This window comes from Lygodium microphyllum, chromosome 8 (assembly GCF_053477565.2).
Source record: "Lygodium microphyllum isolate KBCC chromosome 8, Lygodium_microphyllum_v1.1.10, whole genome shotgun sequence".
In the NCBI taxonomy this organism is placed as follows: domain Eukaryota; kingdom Viridiplantae; phylum Streptophyta; class Polypodiopsida; order Schizaeales; family Lygodiaceae; genus Lygodium; species Lygodium microphyllum.
Genome location: NC_141142.1, coordinates 120652982 through 120679628, shown reverse-complemented (window position 1 = coordinate 120679628; position 26647 = coordinate 120652982). Strand labels below are relative to the sequence as shown.

The window sequence follows — 26647 nt, the reverse complement described above, 5'->3', positions numbered from 1 at the left end:
ACTTCATTAGAGATGTACTTGACAACAAGGGCATTGAGCTTGTCAAAGTGCATACAGATGATAATCATGCAGATCTTCTCACGAAGGGTCTTCTAGTAGAGGGGTTTGCTCATTGCCGACAGATGATGGGAGTTGGATAGGTATATGTATTTTAGCGTTATACATACCTAGACTTAGTTAATTCTTTTTTCCTCTTAAGACACATTGCCTTTAGGTGGGAGGTTGTTGGGAATTAAGGGCCATCGTGCCTTTTATGTGTACGGGTGTGAACACACCCTTAGCACATTTGTACTTTCATATATATCTATCTAAAACCTAAAGAGGTACACTAATCTTTGTACCAAACATCAAAGGTGTCGTGCTCACTCTCCTTTCTACTGCTCTCTACTCTTTGTGTGTGTTATCCGTCGCGTTCACTCTCAGCTCCGTCAGGCTCCATCAAAGAGTTGGCAGATATGAAGTTAAAGTTGGCTAAGCTTCAAGAGATGATGAGAAGGCCCACATGACCTTACCTGTGTAATGTGTGCATTGCGGAGGAAATCACCTCTCCCCCAAATGCTTGGATTCTAGGTCAAGACCATGCGCTAATTTCAATAGGTTTGGACACGATGCGATGCATTGCAAGTTGCCAAGACGATTGCCGTACTCACAACCATGCAATCAGCCGTACTACCTAGATAATAGACTGCCGAAGGAGGAGAGCTCCATAAGCTCTTCTAGCACCCAATGACTCAAAGCTAGCCGTCCCCAGGATGGACATCAATCCTACAGGGATACCTAGACCATTTGGACCCATCGTGATCCATCCATCGAATGATGCTTCGATATATTACATAGAGGAGCCAAACGAGGATGAAGTGTACGTGAACCCTTACACCCCATACGATGAAGAGGGGAAACCCATCTTGATGGATTTTAGATCGGTACCGGTTATGGCATTAGGTAGGGGAAGAGATCGAGGTCTAGTAGGATAGCACCAAGAACCCATGGGGTGTTGGACTTGCGGTCACCTAGGGCACATCTCATCTCGCTGCCTTGAAAGGGAGCAAGCGAATCGAGACAAAGCTGACCTGAGATATCGGGAGTGCGGGATCACACATTTATATGTGGAGTGCCCTAGGCAGAAACCTTCCACTAGTTCAACAATCATGCCATCTGTACCCTTGGGGCTGTTTGGAGTCGAACCACTTGATGTTGAGGCCACCCCCATCCCATTGAACGTCATGACACAAGCACAAATGAAGCAAGATGGTATCTCATTACCTGGACTTAGCAATGTTGACGTAGCTTCAATAGGGAAGAAGAGCTGTAGGAGAAGGAGAAAGAGGGATGAAACGAAGGTAGTGCTCAAGACCAATAGTGCCACCACACTACCCAAGGGGAAGTAAGTCACGGATGTGGAAGTGGAAACATTTGCTCCTAAGACGGTAGAAAAGGGAAGTGCCAAGATTGGGGAGAATCTTGAGCCAAGGTGCCAATTGGAAGTAGTGGATAAGATTAAGGAGTGGGTGAGAGAAGCCCAAGAGCACCTCAAGGATGCCAAACCCATCATGGGAGAGTGGGTAGCATGTTGACATGGCACAAGCAGTTGTGACGGGTCGCTGGTCAGCAGTGGTGACTCTTTAGACGTGACGCTGGAGAATACATATCGCAGCCCGCGAAGCAAGAAGGCACAATGGTAGTTGCCAGCAGGTCTTGGCGCTTGACAAGATGATAGGGCAGGTCAGCTCAGCGCTGCAAGGACCTGGTACAACCGGACAGGGCAGCTTGCTTTTGTTCTTTTTCTTCTTCTTCTTCTTCAGTTGTTGCTTCTGCTGTATTATGAACAGCAGGTCATGGAGTGTGCACACAGGCTGCTGCTTCACTGGGACAGATCAGATGGACTGCTCTGAGACCATTGTTGTGTATGGAGCTTGCGTGTGACCATCAGGCTATGGCAGATGGAACTCCATGGAGGTGCATGTGAGAGAGAGAGAGAGAAAGAAAAGAAAGAAAGATCTATTAACGTCTCTAGAAGGCCAGGATGGCTTGTGAGACCATAACAAATACGACTGGTATCATCATCTCTCATCAAAGAAGAAAAACAAAATTATGTCTAGATCTACATGATAATCTGAAATGGGAAATGAAAATAAGGAAAGAGTATGAGTATCTCCCTCTCAGTCTATGGAATTCACCAAAACTTTGCTAGGTATCTTTGACTCAGTCAACGTGGTAATCTTTGTCTATACAAGCAATCGTGGTGCAAATGTGTCACATATGAGCATGCCTACGTTGCCAAGTAGGTACCTTGGGCATCATGCTTTGCATAACACTGTAGCTCTTTCTACTGTGATGCCACCTGATGACATCCCTTGATGGCACCTGTTAGTAGGAGGTGTAGTGTCTAAGGTGGCAGTGGTTGGGGGTTTAGCTATACTGAAAAAGCGTGTAACCCCTCTTTGGAGGGGTGGACATGGCTCGGATTGGCTACAATCCCGTAACAATGCCACTCTGCGACATTGGAGCTCCAATAAGAAAAGACCCATACATCTTTGGTCCTCATAGTCCATCACCCCTCCAATGGTCCAAAGCCCTCCTTAAAGAGGCAATGGTAGTGACCTCGGATATCATAGTATATAGTACATCTACAAATGTAGTGTTCCTCCATCTCTGGCTCCCATCCACAAAGGTGGCATATCCTTTCATTTATTGCAACATGACTCCATTAGCTAGTCTCAATCATTAGCTAATGTGATGAGGTGCGGATTTGTTCAATAGCAACTCAAAGCCCATGAGAGAGTTGAGCTTCCATATATCTCGGCCTCACTATGAGACCATCATGGGAAAGTTGCAAGAAGTGACACTAGTATTGTGCCATCTTCGTGTCTAATGGGAAAGGGGGCTTGGACCAAGTCCTCTTTGTTTCCACTTTAGTGATGTCTGCTCTGATCACTCTATTCAACTTTGAACGGTTGAGACTCAAAGTGGGACAATCAAGGCTATAATCGAACGGTGGCAATCGTTGAAGCCCCTTAGGTGAATTTGAGATGAGCACGACAGTTTTTTTTTGCAAATAGAATGTGGCTGATTATATTACTAAAAAAAACTGATTACAACAGAGCGCTCATGCTCAACAGACTAGCTGGAGCTGATGCAAAGTCACACATACATCATGAGTACAAGCCTCTCAAGGTGGTCTAGGGGGCATGGGGGCAAGAAGCCATGTAGGGGGGGGGGTATATCGCCATCTGGGGTTGCCTACCTGCATCACAAAAAACAGGTCTTGGCCACCCCAGGTTTGCAAGAAATGACTACGGAGCTCTTGACGAGCCCTGGACTCGGCCTGCACCTGATTCCAACGGCCGCAGAGGGAATGGATAATGGAGGTCTAGAGCTCTGCTAAGGTTGCCTGTGCTGAAAGTCTCTCTCCACCAAAGGTCTCTTGACACCGTGCCTTCCAGATATGCCATCCAGTAAGACTCCCTATGATCTTCTATATCTCGGAGCGGTCTGCTGTGGGCTCCAGTACCTGACGAATGGGTAGTGCCTCCAAGCTGACCATTGCGCAGGACCCTACCTCGATGATGAAAATTGTATTCTGCATCCCAGCCTCATACAGAAGGTGCCGGACTTGGCTGACTACTTGCCAACAGAAAGCTCCCCATGAAATATATCCAAGGTTGGGTGCTATACGGCAAAGGATGCGGCATGCTCCTCTCCATACAAGCTGTGTCTCCTCACATGACCAAAGGCAGTGCTTGGGGGTTTCTAGAGGCTGCTGTGTGTAGTGCTTACAACCTCCCTCCTTCTGCATCTGGGCAAGCCAACTTCCCACCGCCAAGCCTCCATGTGCCACTAGCCATAAGAAGTACGATACCCTCCTCGGCCTCCAGCTATCCCATAGGCGGCGCCAAAAGGTCCCTCGGAACGGCTCCGTGATGTTGTTCTCTGCCCAATGCCTGCTACGTGATGGTGCCCAATCTATGTCCTCCCGCATCAGTACATGTTTGCCAATCTTGGCAGTGTATTCCAGGAACCTCGGTGGCTGCTTGGCAGTTGCCGTGGCGGGCCATAGCCACTCTCCTGGATCCCACTCCAGCTCATCAAGTGGTCTGCCCTCCCAGATCCAAAGGTGCCACTTCCTAAGCTCCTTCCAGAGAACATAGGGGTCCAGTCGCCATGTCTTCCCCTGAAGGCCCACCACCCAAATCCTCCTTCATGAAAGGGCAACTAATCCCTCATCTTGTTGCCCTCTGTTAAGGGCCAGACACCCCCCCTCCTGAACAGTGAAGAAAGTCCCCTGCGGGGCGCCGCCCACTCTACCTGCCACTTGTAGGGGAATGCCTGTTGGTGAGAACCTAGCTACCCATACTTTCCCGGGCTCTATCGGCACTCGTCTTAGGGAAGCAAGCCACTCCAGAGGTATTGTTGCGTCTATCTCCCTTCGCCTCAACTCCACTCCTCTTTGGCAGCCTGATACTCGCTGCAGCACTTCCTCATCTACCATCTTGTACACCTCCCGCCATGTCCTTATGGTACGAGCCGGGCCAGCCTCCCAACCAGCCCACTGGATGTGGAGGCGCTTGCCAATCTGTGCCCCTTCCCGATCTTTGACCTGGGGTTCCAGATCATCAGCTGACGGTCTATCTCCTCCTGGCAACTTGGGGGGCTCTGAATTGGGGCCTTACTGAGGTCCTGCCACACGCAGAGTAAGTTGCGTAGGAAGGGTGACCAGGGGGGGTGATCTGGGCTGACATGAAGATCCATCGCAGGAACAGCCTCCACTCACCGTCAAGCCTCAGTCTACAATCTTGAATACCCTCCTATAGTAGGACCTTCTAGGTCTGCCCTCTCGGTGTGAGACCGCGTACAACTAGCTTTCCCAAGAGGGCCATACTCTAAAACTCCCAAGCTCTCCCTCTGACCGATGCCGTATAATGGTTGCCCATGCCACCTTGCTCCAGGAATCCCTAGAGCCGTCAGACTCGGACTAGAGGAAGTTCCAAACAAGGCAGTGAAGCTGCACTACGCAAGACAAGGAGAAACACCAACACGAGGCGATGTACCAGGCCATCGCTAGGAGGACCTAATTAATCACCAGGGCTCGGCCGGCTAGTGAGAGACGAGCCGTACTCCAGTAGGTCAGCTTCCTCTGAATAGAGTCGAAGACTGGAAGAAACTGCTGGGCAGGAGTGATGTCGAGTCCCACCTGGAATCCTAGGTACCGAATGGTCTGCCCTTTGCTCAACCTATCTAAATCCATGGTGGATGCTCCACTTTGTACTAGAGTCCGGGATTGTGAGAAAACCAACCGACTTTCGCCAATTGATTTTCGCTCTCGCCACTGAACAAAACACCTCAAGGGCCAGCCTCACTCTCTCCAACATCAGCTCATCGTCCTCTATGTAGAGTGCTATACTGTCTGCATACTTTGAGTCTAGCGACTTCAACTCCTCTCTTATTGGAAGTTGGAGGCCGCGTAAACCGCTCATACGGGACCTGAGGAAGTGAGACATCGCCTCTACAAAGAGCAGGAACAGGTACGGGGCTAGGGGGCAGCCCTGCCGGACCGATCTCTCCAGTCGAAATTCCTCCCCATGCCTACCACCTATGAGAATCTTGTTGGTGGCCGATCTGTAAAGTGCAGAGACCCCTTGAATCCAAGCTTGTGGGAAACCCAACCTCGCCATGGTGCCTCTAGGAAATCCCACTCCACCCTGTCATAGGCTTTCTCGAAATGCAAGAGAAGTACGGCTAGTCTCTGCTCACTATGCTGAGTCCACTCTGTCGCCTCAAAGAATGTAAATACATTGTCTAGGATGATCCTATCCTAGACAAAGCCTGTCTGTGTGTCATGGATGATGTCTGGCAACACGGGGCGTAGTTGCCTACTAATCATCTTTGCCAATGCCTTATAGGCCATTGACAACAAGGTGATCGGTCTCCATTGGGAAAGCTCCAATCGATCTCCCCCTTTGGGGAGAAGACTGATGAGGCTTGCCGAAAGATCCTGGAATGAAAATCTCCTGGAAGGCCATCAGGAGAGGGTCCTTCACCACTTCCCAGTAGGTAGTAAAGAAGGCCTTGGAGAGGCCATCCTCTCTTGGGAATTTCTACCCGTCTTACGTATGGAAAGCCTCTTCTAGTTCCTTCTCTGTGAAGGGGGCTAGGAGGGAGCGTCCCATCTCCTCTGTGACGAGAGACGGGATTGATCCCAAACTTGCTGCCTACGTCGCTGTCCTCTAGCTGAGGCTGTCTCCTGTTGGAAGAGGCGACGGTAGTAGTCAGTGGCAATCTCCATCACCTCGTCTGGGCTAGAGCGAGTCCTCCCATACTGATCTCGGAGGCTACGTATCTGCTCTCCTGAGGTGCGAGGCTGGTGCACGTGGAAGAACTCCCTGCACGTCGTATCCCCCTTCCACGCCCAGAAAGCTACTGAGGTGCAGAAGGAGAACTCTGAGCGCCTGTTCTCTAGGCCCGCAATGGCTGATCGTGCTCGCACCTCCTGTGCGTGGAGGGTGGGATCCCCGGGTGCCTCCTGTAGTAATCTCTGCGTGGTTGCAAGGTCCCGCCGGAGTGCTCTCTCCTCTTCCCAGCTCTCCTGCCTGGCCTGTATGGTTGGCTCTTGGCAGATTCTTCTTGATTCAGCTAGGACCTCTGCAACCTCCTCTGCGATCGAATCCCTCCTACCCCATTCCCTAGTCCAAAGCTGCTCTATCTGTCTCGTTATCTCCTCCCTTCTATAGATCAAGTTAGGGATCCGACAGGATCGTGTGTCTAGGGTAGATGCTGGGGGGTCTAGTGTCAGGAGAACCGGGCAGTGATCAAACAACGTGGTGCCCGCCAACTGCCCTATCTGGCCTCCACAGGAGCCTCCCCAGTCCCCCACATAAAATCTGTCCAACCGCTCTAGCAGGGCTCCACCTAAATGCATGTATCCCCAGGAGAAGTCTAGCGACCTCTCTAACCTGTGGAAGGCAGGGTCTCTCCAGGCATCGCGTGCACCTACTGCTAGTAAAAATACCTCCCATGCCTCCTGCTCCTCCCCAGCCATGCCTTGGTAATTTCTGCCTCTGCCGTGTTTCTCCTCCAACGCTCCAGGTTGTTGAAATCTCCTCCAATGATCCAGGAATCCACCTCTGGGAGTCCCTCTGCGATCTCCACCCAGAATCTGCTGTGTGCCTAACCTCTGTAGGGGCATAGACATTGAGGACTCCTAGGCACGAGCCCCTAATGTCCAGTCTGATCCATAAAACCCTCCTTGCCACTATCGTCCCGTGATCTCGTACACAGGCGGTGAGACTCGGGCCGATAGAGGTGTATACGCCTCCACTCTTGCCGTGGGCACCTATGGCTTGCTCCCAGTATGTGCGGGAGCTGCCCGGGAGTACCTTTCCTACCTGCTGGGCCTGGGTGGGCGTGAGCTTGTGCTCCTGTAGAAGTAGGATGTCAATCCATCTGGCCAGGGCAGACTGCAGCTCTTGCCAAACAATCAACTTCCTAGAACCACATGTCCCACTATAGTGGAGACTGTTCACATTCCATGAAGCAAGGTGAGCTCATGGGGAAACCTGTGATTGACCGAATAGGCATCTATTCGATGTGGAGGTTGCGATGAGGAGGAGAAACTATGAGGAATGCAAGTGCACTTTGCCGCAGGTCTGGATGGAGAACTCCAATTCCCCATGGTGGCCCTCGGCCGGACCATAGGGGTAATAAATGCTCCAGGTGGCACTGTCAATGCGTTAATCAGCCATGCTGAGAGTCGTGACTTTGTGCATTGGTAAAAATGGGCCACCTGTGCCAAGGGCCACTCGATCACATCATGCGGAGCTTTCCACTGTGGAGGGGCTCGAAAAATGATGCTCAAGTGCGGGAGCCCAGCACCAGCCCACGAGTTAATGTCCATCATGCAGCTAGGCCACTGTTGTGCGAACAGTGCTAGTCCTTCATCTCCCATTCATTGGGAGATGTGGTTCTCCATGTGACTCTTTAACTCCTCCTCTATCTGTGTCGTCGTCCAAACCCCTGAGTTGGAGGACTGAAAGAAGAAGGCGTAGTTTGGTCCATCCGGTGGTGCTAGTAGATGGACCTTGCCCCTCCTTGACTTGCGAACCACGAAGATCCCCACCTCTAGAGGTAGTGAGAACTCTTCGCGCTCCGCAACTCTCAGGTAGGACCATGGGCCACTGCGGAAGAACTCCTGTGACAACAGCGGGAGGTGGTGGGGGGGAAAAAGATGGAGGGATGGTGGGATGGGCGGAGGTGCATGGTGGGTGCGAGGGGGGGGGGCGGTGGGCTCGGGTCAGTGGGGTGAGCATGGGAGGTGGGGGAGGATGGGTGTGGGGGGTGTGGGCTCTCCGATGCGGTAGTCTGTGTCGCGGGTGGTGGACGTGCGGGGCTGTGGCCCTGTCGGGTGGGGCAGGTAGGGGGGGTTGTAGAGTGCTCTGCTGAGGGGGTGGTGCTCGCCCTCTTGCTCCCTGTTGACAAGGTTGTGTCTGCGGAGCTGGATGTGGCCCCCCCTGCCGTCTCCCTCTCTGTCGTCTCTGGACTTGTGTGAAGCCATCAGCATCGACCTGTGGGCCTGTCGACAGAGCTGCCTTGGCTCTGAAGTGCGTACAGTCAATTGCCTGATGCTCAAAGTCATGGTAGCGCAAGCACTGCCCTGGTTGCCCGGTCACAATGACCTGCTGCCTAAAAGAGTGACCTCCAGCCTCTATCTCCAAGAACTTGGGTATACTCTCTGTCTTTCACAGCCACCCGTACTTTGGACTTCTGCAGCTGTCATAGCATCCGCGAAGGAGGTAGGGAGAATTGTGCTGAAGAGCCTACCAAAGTCCTCCACTAACTGGCGGTACTCTACCGCGAGTCTGGGAAAAAGTAATGTGATAGGGTGTCAGAGAAAACTGTTGTGGAGCTCAAATGATTCCACTGTAAAGCCGCAGTACCAGGGGACCATGTGAATGACCCCCTTTGTGGAGGCATAGTGCAAGCTCTCCACTAACTCTCGAGCTGCGACCGCGGAGGTGAGACACACCATGAAGATCCCACGGCCCATGAGGACAGCCTCCACGATCTACGCTGTGCCAATGCAGTGGCGGGGGCGCAAGGAGGGGGGGATCCACAGGGCGGTGGGGGCGCGGGCAAAGTGTGGTTGCGGGGGCGCAGGGTTGGGGGGGTGCAAGCGCAGCATGATGGCGGGGGTCACGAGGCAGCGTGATGTGATGGCGAGGCGGGTGAGGTGTGATGGCGCAGCGTTGATGACGAACGGGGGGGGGGGGGGGGGCAGCGCGATAGCGAGGCAGCAGCGTAGTTCACGGGGCACGGGGGCGAGGGCAGTGACATGTTGGTCGGGAGAGAAAAATTAGATGAGCACAATATCATCTGCATATAGCAAAATTGGTATCAATACCCTTGCCAAGTTGGCTTCCATACCACCCCATCTTTGTATGTAATCTGAAATCTTGTCAATGTGCAATCCAAACAGCAAAGGAGAGAGCAGATAGCCTTGCTTTACACCAACTGTGCTAGACATTAAGTTTGATTTGCCTCTAGGCAGTCGTACTCTACCTGTCACTGTCTCATATAATGTATAAATAGACCGCTGCATATTCACTTGGACCCTAATGGTGTGCAACCTCTGCATGAGTCTTGCACGTGGTACTGTATCAAAAGCTTTGCGGAAATCTACGAAACAACAATAGATTTTTTGCCTTCGTGATCGTTCCTTCTCGATCAAGGCTGTCAATGTGAATATATGGTCTAATTTGAGAGAGAGAGAGAGAGAGAGAGAGAGAGAGAGAGAGAGTACTCTTGCCCATACACAAACTAAAAGATAGATTAATAGTGAGATATGTGTGATGAAAGTACAAGTGACAGGGCCCAAATATGTAGGCTAAGGTATCCACCTACACCTTTTAATGGTAAGTGGTGCAAAAGGTACTCATACCTAAACACACTCTTTTACACACAATAATGTGCGTTCACACATAAGGATAAATAAATCTAACGCTCCTCTCCACTCCCATAGATCCTAGCCACCCCTAGACCCTCAGCCTACCACCTTCTACTTCACATATGAGCTAGATGACATATATAGCCATCACATCTCTAATGGGATCACATAGGTGTCAAAAACAAAATAGCACTAGCTATTAGCCACATGCTAGTGCTGCCTCTGGCAGCAAGTTGTACTGAATCAACTAGGGAAACTAGAAATATAAACCCCATTTGACATGCTAGTACTGCCTTTGGTGGCAAGTTGTTGTAAATCAACTAGGGAAACTGAAAACATAAGACCCATCCGATAGAAACATCAGGCAATGTGATGCCTTGGGTGCAAATTGGCACATAAAATATGAGAATAAGGACTTGTGGATTGTCCAACAATTGCCTCATGTGTCGAATTTGTGTTTGACTCAAATTTAATGTGATCGTGAATGTCATATGATCATAGATTGGAGTAAGAGATGACTTTTGAATCCACTAGGATTCCTTGACAAAATGCTTTTTATATTTTACTCAAAATCTATGAAAGTTTGTGCCTGGGCGTCTTATCATGATCAATAATAGATTTAGAAACAAAAATTAATGTAAGATCGCGAAGGAAGGATCATCCATAACTAGAGTTATTGGTAGAGTTCCTTTGAGTGGTTTCAATAAATAATGTGAAATGAATTGTGAATCAACCAATGAGATGGAACGCCTAAATGAAACCCATTTCCATTAATGTTCTGTACAATATGGAAAGGCCTTTCCTAGAGTGGATGCTCAAGAGATGAAGACCGCTCATAGACATGGAATCAAATGGTAGAGGTGGTACTATGCTTCTTTTTCTTGCTAGGACTAAGGAGCATATTAACATGGGATGACCGTTTTCTAGCTTCTTGTCCCAGCCCCATCCCATCCACGTAGCGTCAGAGTCCCATCCCCATGTTAGAGCCCCATTTCATGGTGATGGAGATGGCAATTCCTATCCCCGTCCCCATGTTAGATCCCTCTCTCATGGTAATAGGGGATGGCAATTCCTATCCTAGTCCCTATCCCCATCCTCAAGACATGTCCCATGTTACTATGCTAAGGATGAGGATCTTGGTGCAATAGTCAACCACCACTTACGACTAAGACACAATCTATCTCTACTTAGGGCCTTAAAATAAGTTCATCTATCTATTTTCTATATTAATAGCTTTAAGCTTATATTGCGCACGCGCGCGCACACACACACACACACACACACACACACACACACACACAGATTGCTAGGTGTTCCATTACATAGATTAAGATTCAAAATATCATAGTGACATGGGACGGGTTTTGGGAATGGGAATGGGGACAGGGTCTAGAACTCCCATTCCTTGTCACCATCAGAGGGAGCTCTAACAAGGGGACAGGATTGGGACAGTTTGAGGATAGGTGGAACTGGGACAGGAAGCTAGAAAATGGCCATTCCATGTCACTATGGAAAATATGGCTAAAATTTTCTGACATGAATCCCCCACCCATTTGCTGGGTTTAGGGTTTCATGGACAAAACCCTTCAACAATTCTGTTATTGTAGGATTTCTGATCGTGTTTAGCAGAAAACCATATGCAGTAGCAATTCACCTGTTGTAGCCAAGGTTCTATTGAATAATGACACCTAAGAGATGATTTGTATCCTCTACTGGTATTTGGCACTTTGCTACAGTTCACTGCTGATTGTCATAGCCTACCTGTCGACCTTCCATGCTAATGACCTTTTCTTAAACCTCAAATGAGACAAAGCTGATTTCCAAGGGATTGGTGTTACAAACATTGACTTGAATCACAATTGGCATGATATTATACATGAGATGCCTCCATGGCAACTCTTAGCATTTTGTCTGGATAATTTCTTCTCATTATATAGGATACATCTGCTTGTTTTGGGAGACGACAGACTTCTATTTGATCTATTTGCTCATCAAATTGGCTTCTTTTCCCTTTGAATGTAGGGCACATATGTTTCTCCTTTCCAAGCTCGACGGTCATATTTACTGGAGATACATTGTTTTCATTATCATGTGGCAAACTTTTTGAAGGGACGCCTGAACAGGTCATTGCACATTATTGCTTTTTAAGTTACATTGTTGCAAAGAAAAAGAAATTGCAAATATATTGTGAGCAATTAAGCTAATGATATTATGGGTGTGTGATTTTTCCATATTTCTTCAAACCTGCTTCTGCCCTCAAATGAAATCTGTGTGAGTAGGAAAGAATTGTGCATGCTGATACCTGTAACTATATTAACAAAGATAGGGGATTAGAAGTTGTTATTCCACAAGTTTCGATAGGCTTCCTAACTCTAAGTAATGGTCAACATATTTCTGGACCTATTTTAAACTAGCTGCCTATTTTTCATCGATCACCCAAGTTTCTGTTTAAAAAAGGAGCAGCCATGGTCATGTTTAGAAGCATACGTGGAGTGTATGTGTATGCTCACATTGCAATTGAATTCTTGATTGTCATCGGCTCTCGTATCAGGGGAGCAAGCCACTCTTGAGGTATTGCTGCGTCAATCTCCCTTCTCCTCAACTCGACTCCTCTCTGGCAACCTGATGCCCATTGCAACACCTCCTCGTCCACCAACCTGTACACCTCCTGCCAGGTCCTGATGGTGCGAGCTGGGCCGGCCTCCCAACCAGCCCACTAGATGTGGGGGCGCTCGCCGATCTGTACCTCCTCCTGATTTCTGACATGGGGGTTTCAGATCATTGGCTGACGGTCTATCTCCTCCTGGCAACTTGGGGGGCTCTAAATTAGGGCCTTACGAAGGCCTTGCCACACACGAAGTAAGCTACGTAGGAAGGGGGATTTGGGGTCGTGATCTGGGCCGTTGTGAAGATCCATCTCAAGGATGGTCTCCAATCCCCGCCAAGCCTCGACATGCACTCCTGGAGATCCTCATGTAGTAGGACCTTCCAGGTCTGCCTTCCTGGTGTGAGACTGTGGACTACAAGCTTGCCCAAAAGGGCCATACTTTGATACTCTGGGTCAATGATCTCAAGCCCTTCCTCTAATCGATGCCGCATGATGGTGGCCAACGTCACCTTGGCCCGAGAGTCCGTGGAACCGTCTGACCCAGCCCAGAGGAAATTCCACACTAGGTGGCGAAGCTGAGTAGCACATGACTAGGAGAAGCACCAACATGAGGTGATGTACCAAGCTGTCGCTAGGAGGACCTGGTTGACCACCAGGGCTTAGTCCGCTAGGGAGAGGCGAGCAGTACTCCGATAGGTCAGCTTTCTCCGAATAGAGTTGAGGAGTGGAAGAAACTATTGGCTGAGGGTGATGTCTAGTCCCACCTGGAACCCTAGGTAGCGGACGGCTACACATCCATCTAAATCCCAAGTGGACGCCCCACTCCGTACTAGAGTTCGGGTCTATAAGGAAACCAACCGATTTCCGCCAGTTGATTTTCGCTCCTGCTGTAGTATAGAACACCTCGAGAGCTATTCTCACTCTCTCCAGCATCAACTCATCTTCCTCTATGTAAAGTTTTGTATCATCTGTGTACTCTGAGTCTAACAGCTCCGTCTCCTCTCTCACTGGAAGTCAGAGGCCGTGTGACCCACACTCATGATCTAAGGAAGTGATACATCGCCTTTGCAAAGAGTAGGAACAGATACGAGGCTAGTGGGCAGCCTTGCCGTATCAATCTCTCCAGCCAAAACTCCTCCCCTCTCCTGCCACCTATGAGAACCCTGTTGGTAGCCGATCCGTAGACTGCAGAGACCCCATGGATCCATGCTTGGGGGAAGCCCAACCTCTCCATGGTGCCCTCCAAGAAGTCCCAGTCCACCTTGTTATAGGCTTTCTCAAAATCCAGTAGTATTATAGCCAATCCCTGACCACTGTGTTGGGCCCACTCTATCGCCTCAAAGAAGGTAAAGACATTGTCTAGGATGCTCCTATCCTGAACAAAGCATGTCTGTGTGCCATGAATGATGTCGGGAAGCACGGGGCGGAGTTGCCTGCCAATCATCTTTGCCAGTGCCTTATAGGCAACTGGCAACAAGGTGATCGGTCTCCAGTGGGATAGTTCCAACCGGTCTCCCCCTTTGGAAGGGAGACTGATAAGACCTGCCGATAAGCTCCACAGCATCCGACCTGAACTGAAAATCTCTTGGAAAGCCAACAGTAAGGGGTCCTTCACTACCTCTTAAAAGGTGGTGAAGAAGGCCTTAGAGAGGCCATCCTCTCCGGGGCATTTCTGCCCGTCCTGTGTGTGGAAAGCCTCCTCTAATTCCTTCTTTGTGAAGGGGGCTAGGAGGAAGCGTCCCATCTTCTCTGTGATGAGGGACGGGATGTGATCCCAAACTTGTTGTCTGCAATGCTATCCTTTGGCCGAGGTTGTCTCTTGCTGGAAAAGGCATCTATAGTAGTTGGTGGCAATCTCCATCACCTCGTCTGGGCTAGAGCGAATCCTCCCATATTGATTCCGAAGGTTGCATATTTGCTCTCCTGAGGTGTGAGGCTGGTGTGCCTGAAAGAACTCCCTGCACATCATGTCCCCCTTGCGTGCCCAAAAGGCTGTTGAGGTGCAGAATGAGAACTTCAAGCGCTTGTCCTCTAGGCCAGCGATGGCCGCTCGTGCGCTCACCTCCTGTGCATGGAGGATGGGATCCCTTGGTGTCTCCTGTAATAATCTCAGGGTGGCTGCTAGGTCCCGTCGGAGTGCTCTCTCCTCCTCCGAGGACTACGGCGTGGCCTATAGGGCTGCCTCGTGGCAGATACTACTTGACTTGGCTAGGACCTTTGCAACCTCTGTAATCCGGTCCCTCCTACTCCACTCCCTAGTCCAAACTGCTCAATCTGTCTCTTCACCTCCTCTCTCTTGTAGATTGAGTCAGGGATCCGAAAGGATTGTATACCTAGGGAAGATGTTAGGGGATCAAGTGTCAGGAGGACTAGGCAGTGATCCGACAAAGTGGTGCCAGCCAACTACCCTATCTGGTCTCCGCGAGAGCATCCCCACTCTCCCACATAGAATCTGTCTAACCGCTCCAGCAAGACTCCCCCTAGCCTCCTGTATCCCTACGAGAAGTCCAAGGACCTTTCCCTCCTGAGGAAAGCTGGGTCTCTCCAAGCATCGCGAGCTCCTACTGCCAGTAGAAAGACCTTCCATGCCTCCTGCTCCTTGTTAGATATGATCAATGCCCCACCCTCATTAGGTGCTACCAATGATCCATGGTGCTCAAAGTTGTAAGGCCCCCATTATGAGGAGAAGCCAAGTGTGAGCCCAGACATTGGTGAAGTCCTGACTTGTATATCAGATGAGGTCTATGTGACCGGATGGCAAAAAAGGTGACCATTGTGGGTCTAATCTTTGGGTTAGACGGAGTGGTTAAGCTGGTAGCAACTCGAGGCGCATTGCATCGAGTTGCGGTGTAAGGGAGTTAAAAGGGGCCCCTATTGTGGGGTCTGGGGGCCGCGGAAGCGGCCCTTGGCTGGGGGGTCCCAGGGGAGCCAGCGGCCCCCCTGGCGGGGGTCCGGGGGCAGCGCCCCGGGCTTGATGGTTAAGGGAATATTCCGTGGCCGACTAGTGGAGGCTCATACGGTAGGTCGGTCAGCAGGCCGACCTAACGACCTTCGCGGGCTATAAAAGCTAAACCCCTTCGTAGCCATCTCACACTCATCTTTCACCCAGTCAGAGTTGTTATTCCAGCTAGCCTTAAGCTCTTCACCTATCTTCTGTCTAGATCGCCATCTAAGCTTCACACAGTGGAAGCGCACGGGTGGACAGAGCCATCTTTGTATCAGTTGTTTGGAGTTAAAGAATTTACTGATTCTCCTCTTATCTGTTGTGTACTCTCTATCTCTTCTCAGATTCTGTTCGCTGCGCCGTGTAATATTTTACATGGTATCAGAGCCCAGGGGGCTCTAGAGATCGGAGAGCGTGCAAGAGGCAAAGGCTTCAACAGCAAAGAGAAACTATGTCGACTCCGGGAAGCAGTTCTGGCACATCAGGAAGCGGTGCAGGAGGTGGTGCTGCTGTACCGGCTATTCAAACACTGAGGATTCGTCCACCAACCTTCAGCGAAGGCAAGTTAGATGGTACAAACTACACCTTGTGGAAGTTCAAAATTACAACTATCCTTGATTCTTATGAGCTTCTGGAGACTGTGCTGGGGACTAACGCAGAACCACAGCCTACCCCCGACCCATCAAATCCTAGTGTGATGATTCCTCCGAATGCAGATATTCTACGAGCTTGGAAACGAAGGAATGCAGATGCATTGTGTGCCTTAGTTACAAGCTGTTCTGACAGTGTTTTGACTCTGATTCAGCATACAGCCAAAGCATCAGATGCTTGGAATGTACTAAGGAGTCAGTATGAAACACGAAACCAAACAAGGATTCAAAACTTGGAGAATCAACTAGCAGCGGAGAAGTTTGCTGAAGGAGAGACGGTTGAAGCATTCATCACTCGGATTAAGAATCTGCGCGACCAGATAGCTGGCGTTGGGATACAAAAGACTAGTGAAGAGCTAGCTCGGAGGTGTCTTCGGATTTGTCCACAAAAGTTTGATGGACTAGTAACTGCCCTTAATACTCAGGTGAGACCTCAAGCGTTGACTTTTGAGGAGTTTTGTGCATTATTAATGGAGGAGTTGAGGCTGAAAGCCCGAGAAGGAAGCAACAATGGAGATGCTGCATTCTCTGCCAATGCAAAAGGCAAAGGTATTTCCTCCACAAAAAATGATGGTGACAAAAAGAAGAAGGGCGGCAAGAAGAAGTTTCAAGGAGAGTGCTTCTACTGTAAGAAGAAAGGACATGCAATTGCAGATTGTCGTGTCAAGAAGGCAGATGAAAAGAATGGTACCCTTAAAAGTAAAGGGAAAGAGACAGCCAATACGGCTGAAGCAGAGTTGGAATTATTCATGGCGACCATTGAGGAAGTGTGCTCCTCAGTGCAAGAAGAATCTACCACTGACTCATGGGTGTTGGATAGTGGGGCCTCCCGTCACATGACCAACAAGAAAGATCTATACAGTTCTATGCAGCCTCTACAAGAATCCATCACTGTGACGGTTGGAAATGATGCTAAATGCCCTGCTGCGGGCACAGGTACTATTTCTTTTGTTGCTGCAAATGGTGAAGTCAAAAAGCTTTCAAATGTGTTGTATGTTCCCGAAATCAGGAGAAATCTCTTATCAGTTGCTGCCATAACTGATCTTGGTCATGAAGTGAGGTTCAAGAAGACAGGTGCAGGAATTATTGATAGTGCTGGCACAATTGTTGGTAAAGGAGAAAGAAGGAACAACCTGTATGAGCTAAGTGCTCTTACAGCCACCGCTGGAGTGGGCACAAGTAAGCTTTGGCATGAAAGGTTTGGACACATCGGATTTGCAGTATTGAAGGAGATGCAAAAGCAAGGTATGGTTGCTCACCTACCTACAATAACTGAATTGAAGGAACCATGTGAAGCTTGTATGATGGGCAAGCAACAGAGAAAGGCATTTCCACAAGAAAGCAAGAATAGAGCACAGGCTCCTCTAGAGTTGGTGCATGCTGACTTGTGTGGTAAGATGCCTACACAGGCCTTGGGGGGATCTTCTTATTTTATGTTGATTGTCGACGACTACAATATGAAGATGTGGGTGTACTTTCTTCGTGATAAGGCTCAAGCTTTTGGTAAGTTTAAAGAATGGCTAATACTTGTTGAGAATGAAACAGGGAAAAGTGTGAAGAAATTTAGAATAGATGGTGGTAGTGAGTTCAACTCAAAGGAGTTTGAAGGATTTTGCAAGAGCAAAGGGATCAAGCGTCAATTGACGCCTCACACACCTCAGCAGAACGGTGTTGTGGAACGCAGGAATCGCACCATTGTGGAGATGGCAAGATGCATGCTAAAGGGCAAGGGATTGCCTAACCATTTTTAGGCTGAAGCTGTTAATACTGCAGTCTACATTCTAAATCGGAGCTATACAAAGGCTCTCAAGGGAAAAACACCTCATGAGGCTTACACTAGTAAGAAACCATCTGTCTCACATTTCAGAATTTTTGGATGTGAATGTTATGCACATGTTCCAGATGAGAAGAGAAACAAGTTACAACCAAAAAGCAGAAAATGTATCTTCTTGGGTTATAGTGATGAGCAGAAGGCTTACAAATTATATGACCAAGAGGCAAAGAAGATTATCGCGAGCCGTGATGTGGTGTTCAAGGAGGAGCCACATACAGTGGAGGAGGAGAAGGCAAGTTCTTCCACTTTATCATCAAGCGAAGAAGTAGTCCACTATGAACCTGTCCCGAGAGCTATCCCTATCCTTAAGGAGGAGGAAGCATCATCTTCAGATGATGAGGAAAAAGTTCACCAACTTGACATCACCCCACCGGAAAAGCCATTGCCGCGCTGGGTGAAGCAGCTCTATGACCACAATAATCCTATGCCTGCATCTGTTGAGGAGAAGGCAGACGGACCAAGGAGGTCTCAGAGAATAGAGGAGCAAAGGAGAGCTTCTGCTCACATAGTCAATATGGCCTTGATGGTTGAGATTATGAGAGAAGTAAAGGAGCCAACTGACTTAGAAGAAGCACTTGCAGATCCATCATGGAAGGCTGCTATGCAGGCAGAGTATGACAGCATAATGAAGAATGACACTTGGGAGCTAGTGGATCGAGCAGCAAAGCGGAAGGTTATTGGCACCAAGTGGATCTGGAAGGTAAAGTACAAGGTTGATGGTACCTTAGAAAAGTACAAAGCTAGACTGGTTGCCCAAGGATTTTCACAAGTTGAAGGGTTTGATTTTCAAGAGTCATTTGCCCCAACTGCCCAAATGACCACTATTCGCACGGTACTTGCAGTGGCTGCCCACAAGAAGTGGCCAGTGTACCAAATGGATGTTAAGTCAGCGTTCTTAAATGGTGACCTCAAGGAGGAGGTGTACGTGGCTCAGCCACCAGGGTTTGAGGCCCCTCATTCTGAGAACAAAGTGTGTAAACTGAACAAGGCATTGTATGGGCTGAAACAAGCCCCCAGAGCATGGTACCAGCGGATAGATAGGTTCTTTTTAAACCTAAACTTCAAAAGATGTGCCTCAGATGCTAACTTGTATGTTTACAGGGATGGTAAAAAGTCTGTAGTGATTGTCCTATATATGGACGACCTTCTTATTACAGGTGACTATGAAGATATGATCAACCAAACTCGAAAGGCTTTGAGTTCTGAGTTTGAAATGACAGACTTGGGCTTGCTGCACTATTGTTTGGGGATTGAAGTCTGGCAAGAGCCAGGAAAGATCTTCATCTCTCAAAAGAAGTATGCATGGGAGATCTTGAAGGCATTTGGCATGACCAAGTGCAAGGAGATAGCTACACCTATGGAGGTGAATGCAAAGTTATCCGTCGAGGATACATCAGCACTAGCAGACATTGGGAGGTATAGGAGGTTGGTCGGTAGTCTGATCTACTTGTGTAACACCAGACCAGATATCAGTTTTGCTGTTGGTGTTTTGAGCAGGTTCTCAAACAAACCTCATGAGAGTCATTGGAAGGCTGGGATGCGGGTGCTCAGATACTTGAAGAAAACTCTTGACTATGGTATCACATACAGTTTCGGAACCTCTCTTGTGGGGAACTGTGACTCAGATTGGGCAGGAGACATTGATTCCAGGAAGTCAGTTTCTGGTTATTGTTTCTCTTTGGGTTCAGGAATTTTCTCTTGGATTAGTAAGAAGCAACCAACAGTGGCATTGTTTTCTACCGAAGCAGAGTACAAGGCAGCTTGTTTTGCTGCATGTGAGGCCGTATGGTTGAGAAGGATTCTATGGCATATGGGAGTGCAGGATGAAGAACCAACTGTGTTGAGATGTGACAATCAGAGTTGCATCGCCATTGCCAAAAATCCAGTGTTTCATGCACGCACCAAACATATAGAGATCCAGTATTACTATGTGCGTGATTTGATAGAGGATGGGATAGTGGAATTGGTCTACTGTCCAACAGAGGAGAATGGAGCAGATATCTTCACCAAAGCACTTACGAAGGATCTGCTTCAAGTTCATCTTCAGAGACTCGGCATTGGGCCGAGGAGATAGTTCACCTATGGGTGGACATTGAGGGGGGGTGTTAGATATGATCAATGCCCCACCCTCATTAGGTGCTACCAATGATCCATGGTGCTCAAAGTTGTAAGGCCCCCATTATGAGGAGAAGCCAAGTGTGAGCCCAGACATTGGTGGAGTCCTGACTTGTATATCAGATGAGGTCTATGTGACCGGATGGCAAAAAAGGTGACCATTGTGGGTCTAATCTTTGGGTTAGACGGAGTGGTTAAGCTGGTAGTAACTCGAGGCGCATTGCATCGAGTTGCGGTGTAAGGGACTTAAAAGGGGCCCCTATTGTGGGGTTAAGGGAATATTCCCTGGAATATTCCGTGGCCGACTAGTGGAGGCTCATACGGTAGGTCGGTCAGCAGGCCGACCTAACGACCTTCGCGGGCTATAAAAGCTAAACCCCTTCGCAGCCATCTCACACTCATCTTTCACCCAGTCAGAGTTGTTATTCTAGCTAGCCTTAAGCTCTTCACCTATCTTCTGTCTAGATCGCCATCTAAGCTTCACACAGTGGAAGCGCACGGGTGGACAGAGCCATCTTTGTATCAGTTGTTTGGAGTTAAAGAATTTACTGATTCTCCTCTTATCTGTTGTGTACTCTCTATCTCTTTCTCAGATTCTGTTCGCTACACCGTGTAATATTTTACATCCTCCCCAGCCATGCCTTGGTAGTTTCTGCTTCTACCCTGCTGGTCCTCTAAGGCCTCCAGGTTGTTGAAGTGTCCTCCAACAATCCAGGAGTCCACCTTTGGGAGTCCTGCTGCAATCTCCACCCAAAACCTGTTGTGTGCCCTGACCTGAGTGGGGGCATAGACATTGAGGACTCTGACGCACGAGTCCCCAATATCCAACTTGACCCATAGAACCCTCCTTGCCACAATCGCCCCATGATCCCGTACGCAAGCGGTAAGGCTCGAGCCAATAGAGGTGCATATGCCTCCACTCCTGTTGTGGGCACCGATGGCGTACTCCCAATAGGTGCGTGACCTGCCTGGGAGAATCTTCCCTACCCGATGGGCTTGGGCGGGGGTGAGCTTGTGCTCCTGCAAAAGTAGGATGTCTATCCTTCTCGCAAGTGCTGGTGCTACAACTCATGCCGAATAATCAACTTCCTGGAACCACATGCCCCACTGTAGTGGAAACTATTCACATTCCAAGATTCAAGGTGTAAGCTCATGGGAAAACTGTGACTGACCGAACACGTATTTGTTTGGTGTGGAAGCTGTTGATGTGGAGGAAGAACTATGGGGCATGCAAGTACGCTTTGCCGCAGGCCTGGACGGCAAACTCTAGTCCCCCATGGTGGCCCTCGGGCGGACCATAGGGATGATAGATGCTACAGGTGGTACTACCAATGCATCTATCAGCCATGCTGAGAGTTATGACTCTGTACATTGGTAGAAACGGGCCGCTTGTGCTAGGGGCCACTCAATCATATCCATCGGAGCTCTCCACTGTGGAGGGGCTTGAAAGATAATGCTCAAGTGTGGGACCTTGGCACCAACCCACCAGTTAATGTCCATCATGCAACTTGGCCATTGCTATGCAAACAGTGCTAGTCCTTCTTCTACCATCCACTGGGAGATGTGGTCTGCCACCTGGCTCTTCACCTTCTCCTCTATCTGTGTCGTCATCCAGTCCCCCCTTAGTGAGAGGACTGAAGGAAAAAGGCGTAGTTTGGTTCATCTGGCGGTGCTAGTAGATGGACCTTGCCACTCCTTGACTTACGAACTAGGAAGATCCCCACCTCCAGAGGTAGTGGGAACTCTCGCGCTCCGCAACTCTCAGGTAGGACCACGGGCCACTGCAGAAGAACTCCTGTGGTAACAGCTTCACCTGTGTCGGGAAAGTGTGACGGGTGGCAGGGGCAGATGAGTTGGTGGTTGTGTGGGGAGGACAAGATTGCTGGTGCGAGGAGGATGTAGGCGTGTGTGGCTCATCACCTCCTGTGGAGGAGGGGGGGTGGGTCTGGGGGGGATAACCTGTATCGGCTGCGGATCAGGGGGGGTGCTCGACAGAGGAGGTGGTGGAGGGGAAGAAGATCGAGGAATGGTGGGATAGTCAAAGGTACGTGGCGGGTGTGGAAGGGGGGAGGGGGCTAGTGGCCCTGGAAAGGGGGGCCTGTGGGCGAGGGTCAGTGGGGGATCCATGGGAGGTTGGGGGGGTGGGTGTGGGGGCTATGGGATCTCTGGTGAGGTAGTCTATGGTGTGGGTGGTGGTGGATGTGGGGGGCTACGGTCTTGCTAGGTGGGGTGGACAGGGGAGGGTTGCGGAGTGCTTTGCCAGGGAGGTGTCGCTCGCCCTCCTACTCCCTGCTACCGAGGTTATGTCTGAGGAGTTAGTTGTGGCCCCCCTTGTCATTTCCTTCTCTATTGTCTTTGGACCTGTGTAGCTGTCAGTGTCCACCTACAAGCCTGTCAGTGGAGCCGCCTTGGCTCCGAAACACATGCAATTTGCTGCCTGATGCCCAAAGTCGTGGCAGCGTAGGTGCTGCCCTGGTTGCCTAGTCACAATGACGTGCTACCTCAATCTCCAAAAACTTTGGTACTCTTTGTGTCTTTCACGGCCACTCGGACCTTTGGGACTCTTGCAGCTGTCACTGCATCTGCGAAGGAGGCAGGAAGAACTGTGCCGAAGAGCCATCCAAAGTCCTCCACTAACTGGCGGTACTCTACCGCCAGTCCGGGGAAAAGTAAGGTGACTGGATGTCTCAGAAATCTGTTATGGAGCACAAATGTCTCCACTGTGAAGCTGCTATATCAGGGAAGCATGTAAATGACCCCCGTCGTGGAGGCATTGGGTGAGCTCTCCACTAACTCACGAGCTGCGTCCGCAGAGGTGAGTTGAACCATGAAGATCCCTTGGCCCATGAGGACTGCCTCTGTGATCTGCGCTGTGCCAATGCGCAGCGTGGAGTGGAGCCAATCCTTTAGTTGGGCCCTCAATGGGGAGTGTCCAACGACGTGACCAAAGATCGTTGTTTCTTTCAACTCCAGCTCTGTGGCACGGACGGCTAAGAGCTGTTCCTCAGAGAGGATGATGCGCAAGGTGTTTGACTGGGGGGGCACTTGGAGAATGCGCTGGCGTCTGACCAGAGGTTTCCATTGCGCGTCCCTATGGAGAACCTACCTATCGCGCTGCTGTGCTACCGGAGGGGGGAGTTGCTGCAGGGGGAGGGAGCAACTGGGGGGGGGAGGGAAGTTGCTGTTTTCCCTATCCTTTACTGTGCTGACTGTTCATCTACCTTTTCTTTCCATCTTTGTACCCTTGTGAAACCTTATTATCTGTGTTTAGCAGTTGGGAAGGCTCCTTCCTTCCTACCTGACAGATTTTGGCATAGGCTGGTGTTGGGGCCTCTGTCAAACCGTTTTGAGGCTGGTTTCCTCTCTCTACTTCTCACAGCCTGTAATTCTCAGCCTTGTGTTTTACTGCCCTGGTGTTTGTGTTTTGAGGAGAACACATTTAACCTTTGTCCCAAGTGTAAGCCTAGTCTTATTTTGTGACTCGGTTCTATCTGTAGTAGCAATCGGTACTTGCTCTGCTACACCCTTTGCCCAAAGTAAATGTGCAAGCTTTCTTCCTCATTTCACACCATCCATGAATAGTGATTTAGTATCTTATAGCTAACTTGACAATTTCAGATAGTAGTTGAACTTTGACCACCAAACCTTTGAGCATAATGTTTGGCAAATGTTCCAAAAAGTACATTGAGATTTGGCATTGGAAGGTGCAGGTCCTGGAAGAGTGTCCATGCCTCCTCACAGTCCTGTCCGGAGAAAAATTGGTGCAACTCTTGCTCTAGTTTTCTAAGGTATGCTTGTTTCTTCCATCCTACTAGATGCAGGAAGTTAACTCCTGGCCGTTTATAAATGTACACTCCCAAAGACACCTCTCTTTGAAGGTGAGCACAGGTGTCACCACACATCTTTGTACCAACTATTTGTGGGACTGTCCCACTCAGTGATCTGCTGGTGGCCCTGGTGTGCAGAAAAGAAGCTAGCTGCAGGAGTAGGTAAGGAAGCAGCTAGTTGTACTAGCAGAGCGATTTTATAGAAGGAAATAATGGACAAAGATCAGAGACTGCATAACCTGGCTGGAGTATGTGGTAGATGTCTGTGAGATAAAGTGGTAGCCGGGATGGCAAGGTAATGACTATGATGGGAATCAGGGTGTGGTAATGGCATGAGATGGAGAAGAACATATATGCATGATCTGCTAAGACTTAGATGGGACATAGTGAGATGGCAAAATCATGCACGTCACGTATCAAGGAAACAGAGCTGATTACGTAAACCTACAAATGTTTGTGTGAAGATACACACATGATGAGTTTCCCAGTGTCACATATGACGAGGTGGCTGGTGTAAAGTAGCTTGCCACCAGGGAGAGAACCCTCGATCTCCCTGTCTCAATCTGACTCCATATAAAGCATGCCTCCTTATCTTGGTTGGCCACCTGGACTACATGCCCTAGCTCCTGTCTATATAGTTACCCTCATGCCTTTTGTTATATGTGGTGGGGTGGGGTGCACTGACTTCCGTAGTACTACCCTCAATGTGAAGTATAAGTTCTGCTCTTGAATATCTCCTCAGAGAGCCTTGAATGTAAGCAGGGCAGGAGTCAAGCAGCAGGTCTGTTCGCGGGCAAGGCAGGGGCAGCCCAATTGGCCTGCCATGTGACAGGGCTGGCCAAGTGCATCATCTTCTTCCCCTTTTTCTTGCCTATTTAGGCTCCCCCATTGGCCGCAGTCTGTCACTTCATGGTGTACACATATTGCGATGTTCTCCGGCTGTCATACGTGCACAACCTCTTGTACTCAGCATTCAGTGTTAAGCATTCTCAGCATTCTTCTGTATTTTCTCTTTCTCTGTTTTCTCTCCATGTTCAGCATCATTGATCAGGCCATGCACCTCCACATCACTGACTCAGACAGCTTCCAATCATCTGTGCATTCTCACAAGTTGGTCCCAAGGTTATTGAATGCATCACTTTCACTAGATATATTAATATCTCAAATGCATTACTAAATTCCTCAAGATACAACTACAAAATATGCCCAAATTGCAGCAATATGTTTGCTTCCACTACTTGAATGGGTTTTTAATCTATCATACCTGTATTACAGAGTGACAAATGATGCTGCGTATAGAAAAGTGTGAGAGAAAGGACAGATCGAAGCTCAGCTATGAGTACACAATTGACAGCGAAGAGTGTGAGAGTGAAGACACAACTCTCAATGCAATAATCAAAGAGTGTAATGTGCAAGTACAGAGTACAACCCTTAAACCTTAGGGTTGTTAATGTGTGTTCACACCCGAAAGGTGTAAACCACGATAAGTGCCCAAATTGTGTTACATAAGCATATAAAATAAAGAAGAATGAAATTGGGAGAAAGAACCTCTCATAAGGAGAGTAAAAAGTGCCTTGGTGTCCTACCAAGGATCATGAACACTCCTTTGTGAGCATAGGCATGAGTCAAATCCAACAACCCCCCCGGAGTGAAGAGTGATCAATATACAAGGATCATCCACCAAAGGAGATCAAATTTAAAGCATTGCAGAATGCTTCAAATTTGTCATGAGGAAGAGCTTTGGTGAAGATGTCTGCCACATTACTAGAAGTAGGACAATACACAAGGTTGATATCTCCTGCATCTAGGCTCTCTCTAACAAAGTGACAGTGGATCTCTATGTGTTTTGTGCATGCATGAAACACTGGGTTTTGTGCCGCTGCAATGGCACTTTGATTGTCAATAAACAAAGGAGTAGGCTCCGTGATAGATACATCAAGATCAGCCAACAAATGTCTAAGCCATACACATTCCTATGGTAGTGAAAGCTGCCTTGTATTTAACTTCACAAGACGATGTGGCAATAGTGCATTGTATCTTGCTAAGCCAAGAGATGCAAGATGATGAGCCGAGAAAGAAACAATTTCCACTCGTAGAGTAACGTGAATCAAAATCACTAGCCCAGTCTGAATCACTGTAAGCATGTAGTTACAATGGACTTGGCATAAAGCAATCCAAGAGTTCTAGTCCCCTGCAAGTATTAAAAAACACTCTTCACATCTTGCTATGAGATATATGTGGGTTGTGCATATATCTGCTCAAGGCTGAAGCCACAAATTGAATATTTGGCCTTGTGTTGCATAAATAAATGAGACATCCAATTGCTGGAGCATAGGTATGGATATCAAACAAATCACTGTCATCATGCAAGGATAGCTTGAGTCTAGGCTCCATTGGTGTGCAAACCGGCTTGCACTCTTGTAAGCCAAACCTCTCAAGAAGTCTACAAATATATCTCGTCTGTGACAATCCAATGTCTTTAGCATCATGAATGAACTGAATGCCCAAATAGTGGTGCAATGGTTGTAAGTTTGACATCTCAAAAGTTTACTGCAAACTTTGTTTGAATGCTGAAATTTGATCAGCATGTGTCCTTGTGAGTAGAAGATCATCTACATAAAGACATGACTGGCAAGGATCCCCCCTCTTTATATACGTAAAGAGTAGACTCTAATGAGCTCTTAATGAACCCTTGGTTGAGTAAAAAGGCATCAAATTTTGCATATCAAGCT

At 48.8% G+C, this 26647-nt stretch overlaps 1 protein-coding gene across 3 annotated transcripts in view; it reads left to right on the top strand.

Moving 5' to 3' along the window:
• Positions 1–26647, top strand: part of LOC148032807 (hydroxyacylglutathione hydrolase 2, mitochondrial-like) — a 96619-nt gene that overhangs the window by 63225 nt on the left and 6747 nt on the right. For all 3 annotated transcript variants that reach the window (XM_087683479.1, XM_087683480.1, XM_087683481.1), the window contains one exon: positions 11960–12060. In XM_087683479.1, the coding sequence (XP_087539605.1) occupies positions 11960–12060 (101 nt within the window). The remainder of the gene's footprint in view (positions 1–11959; positions 12061–26647) is intronic.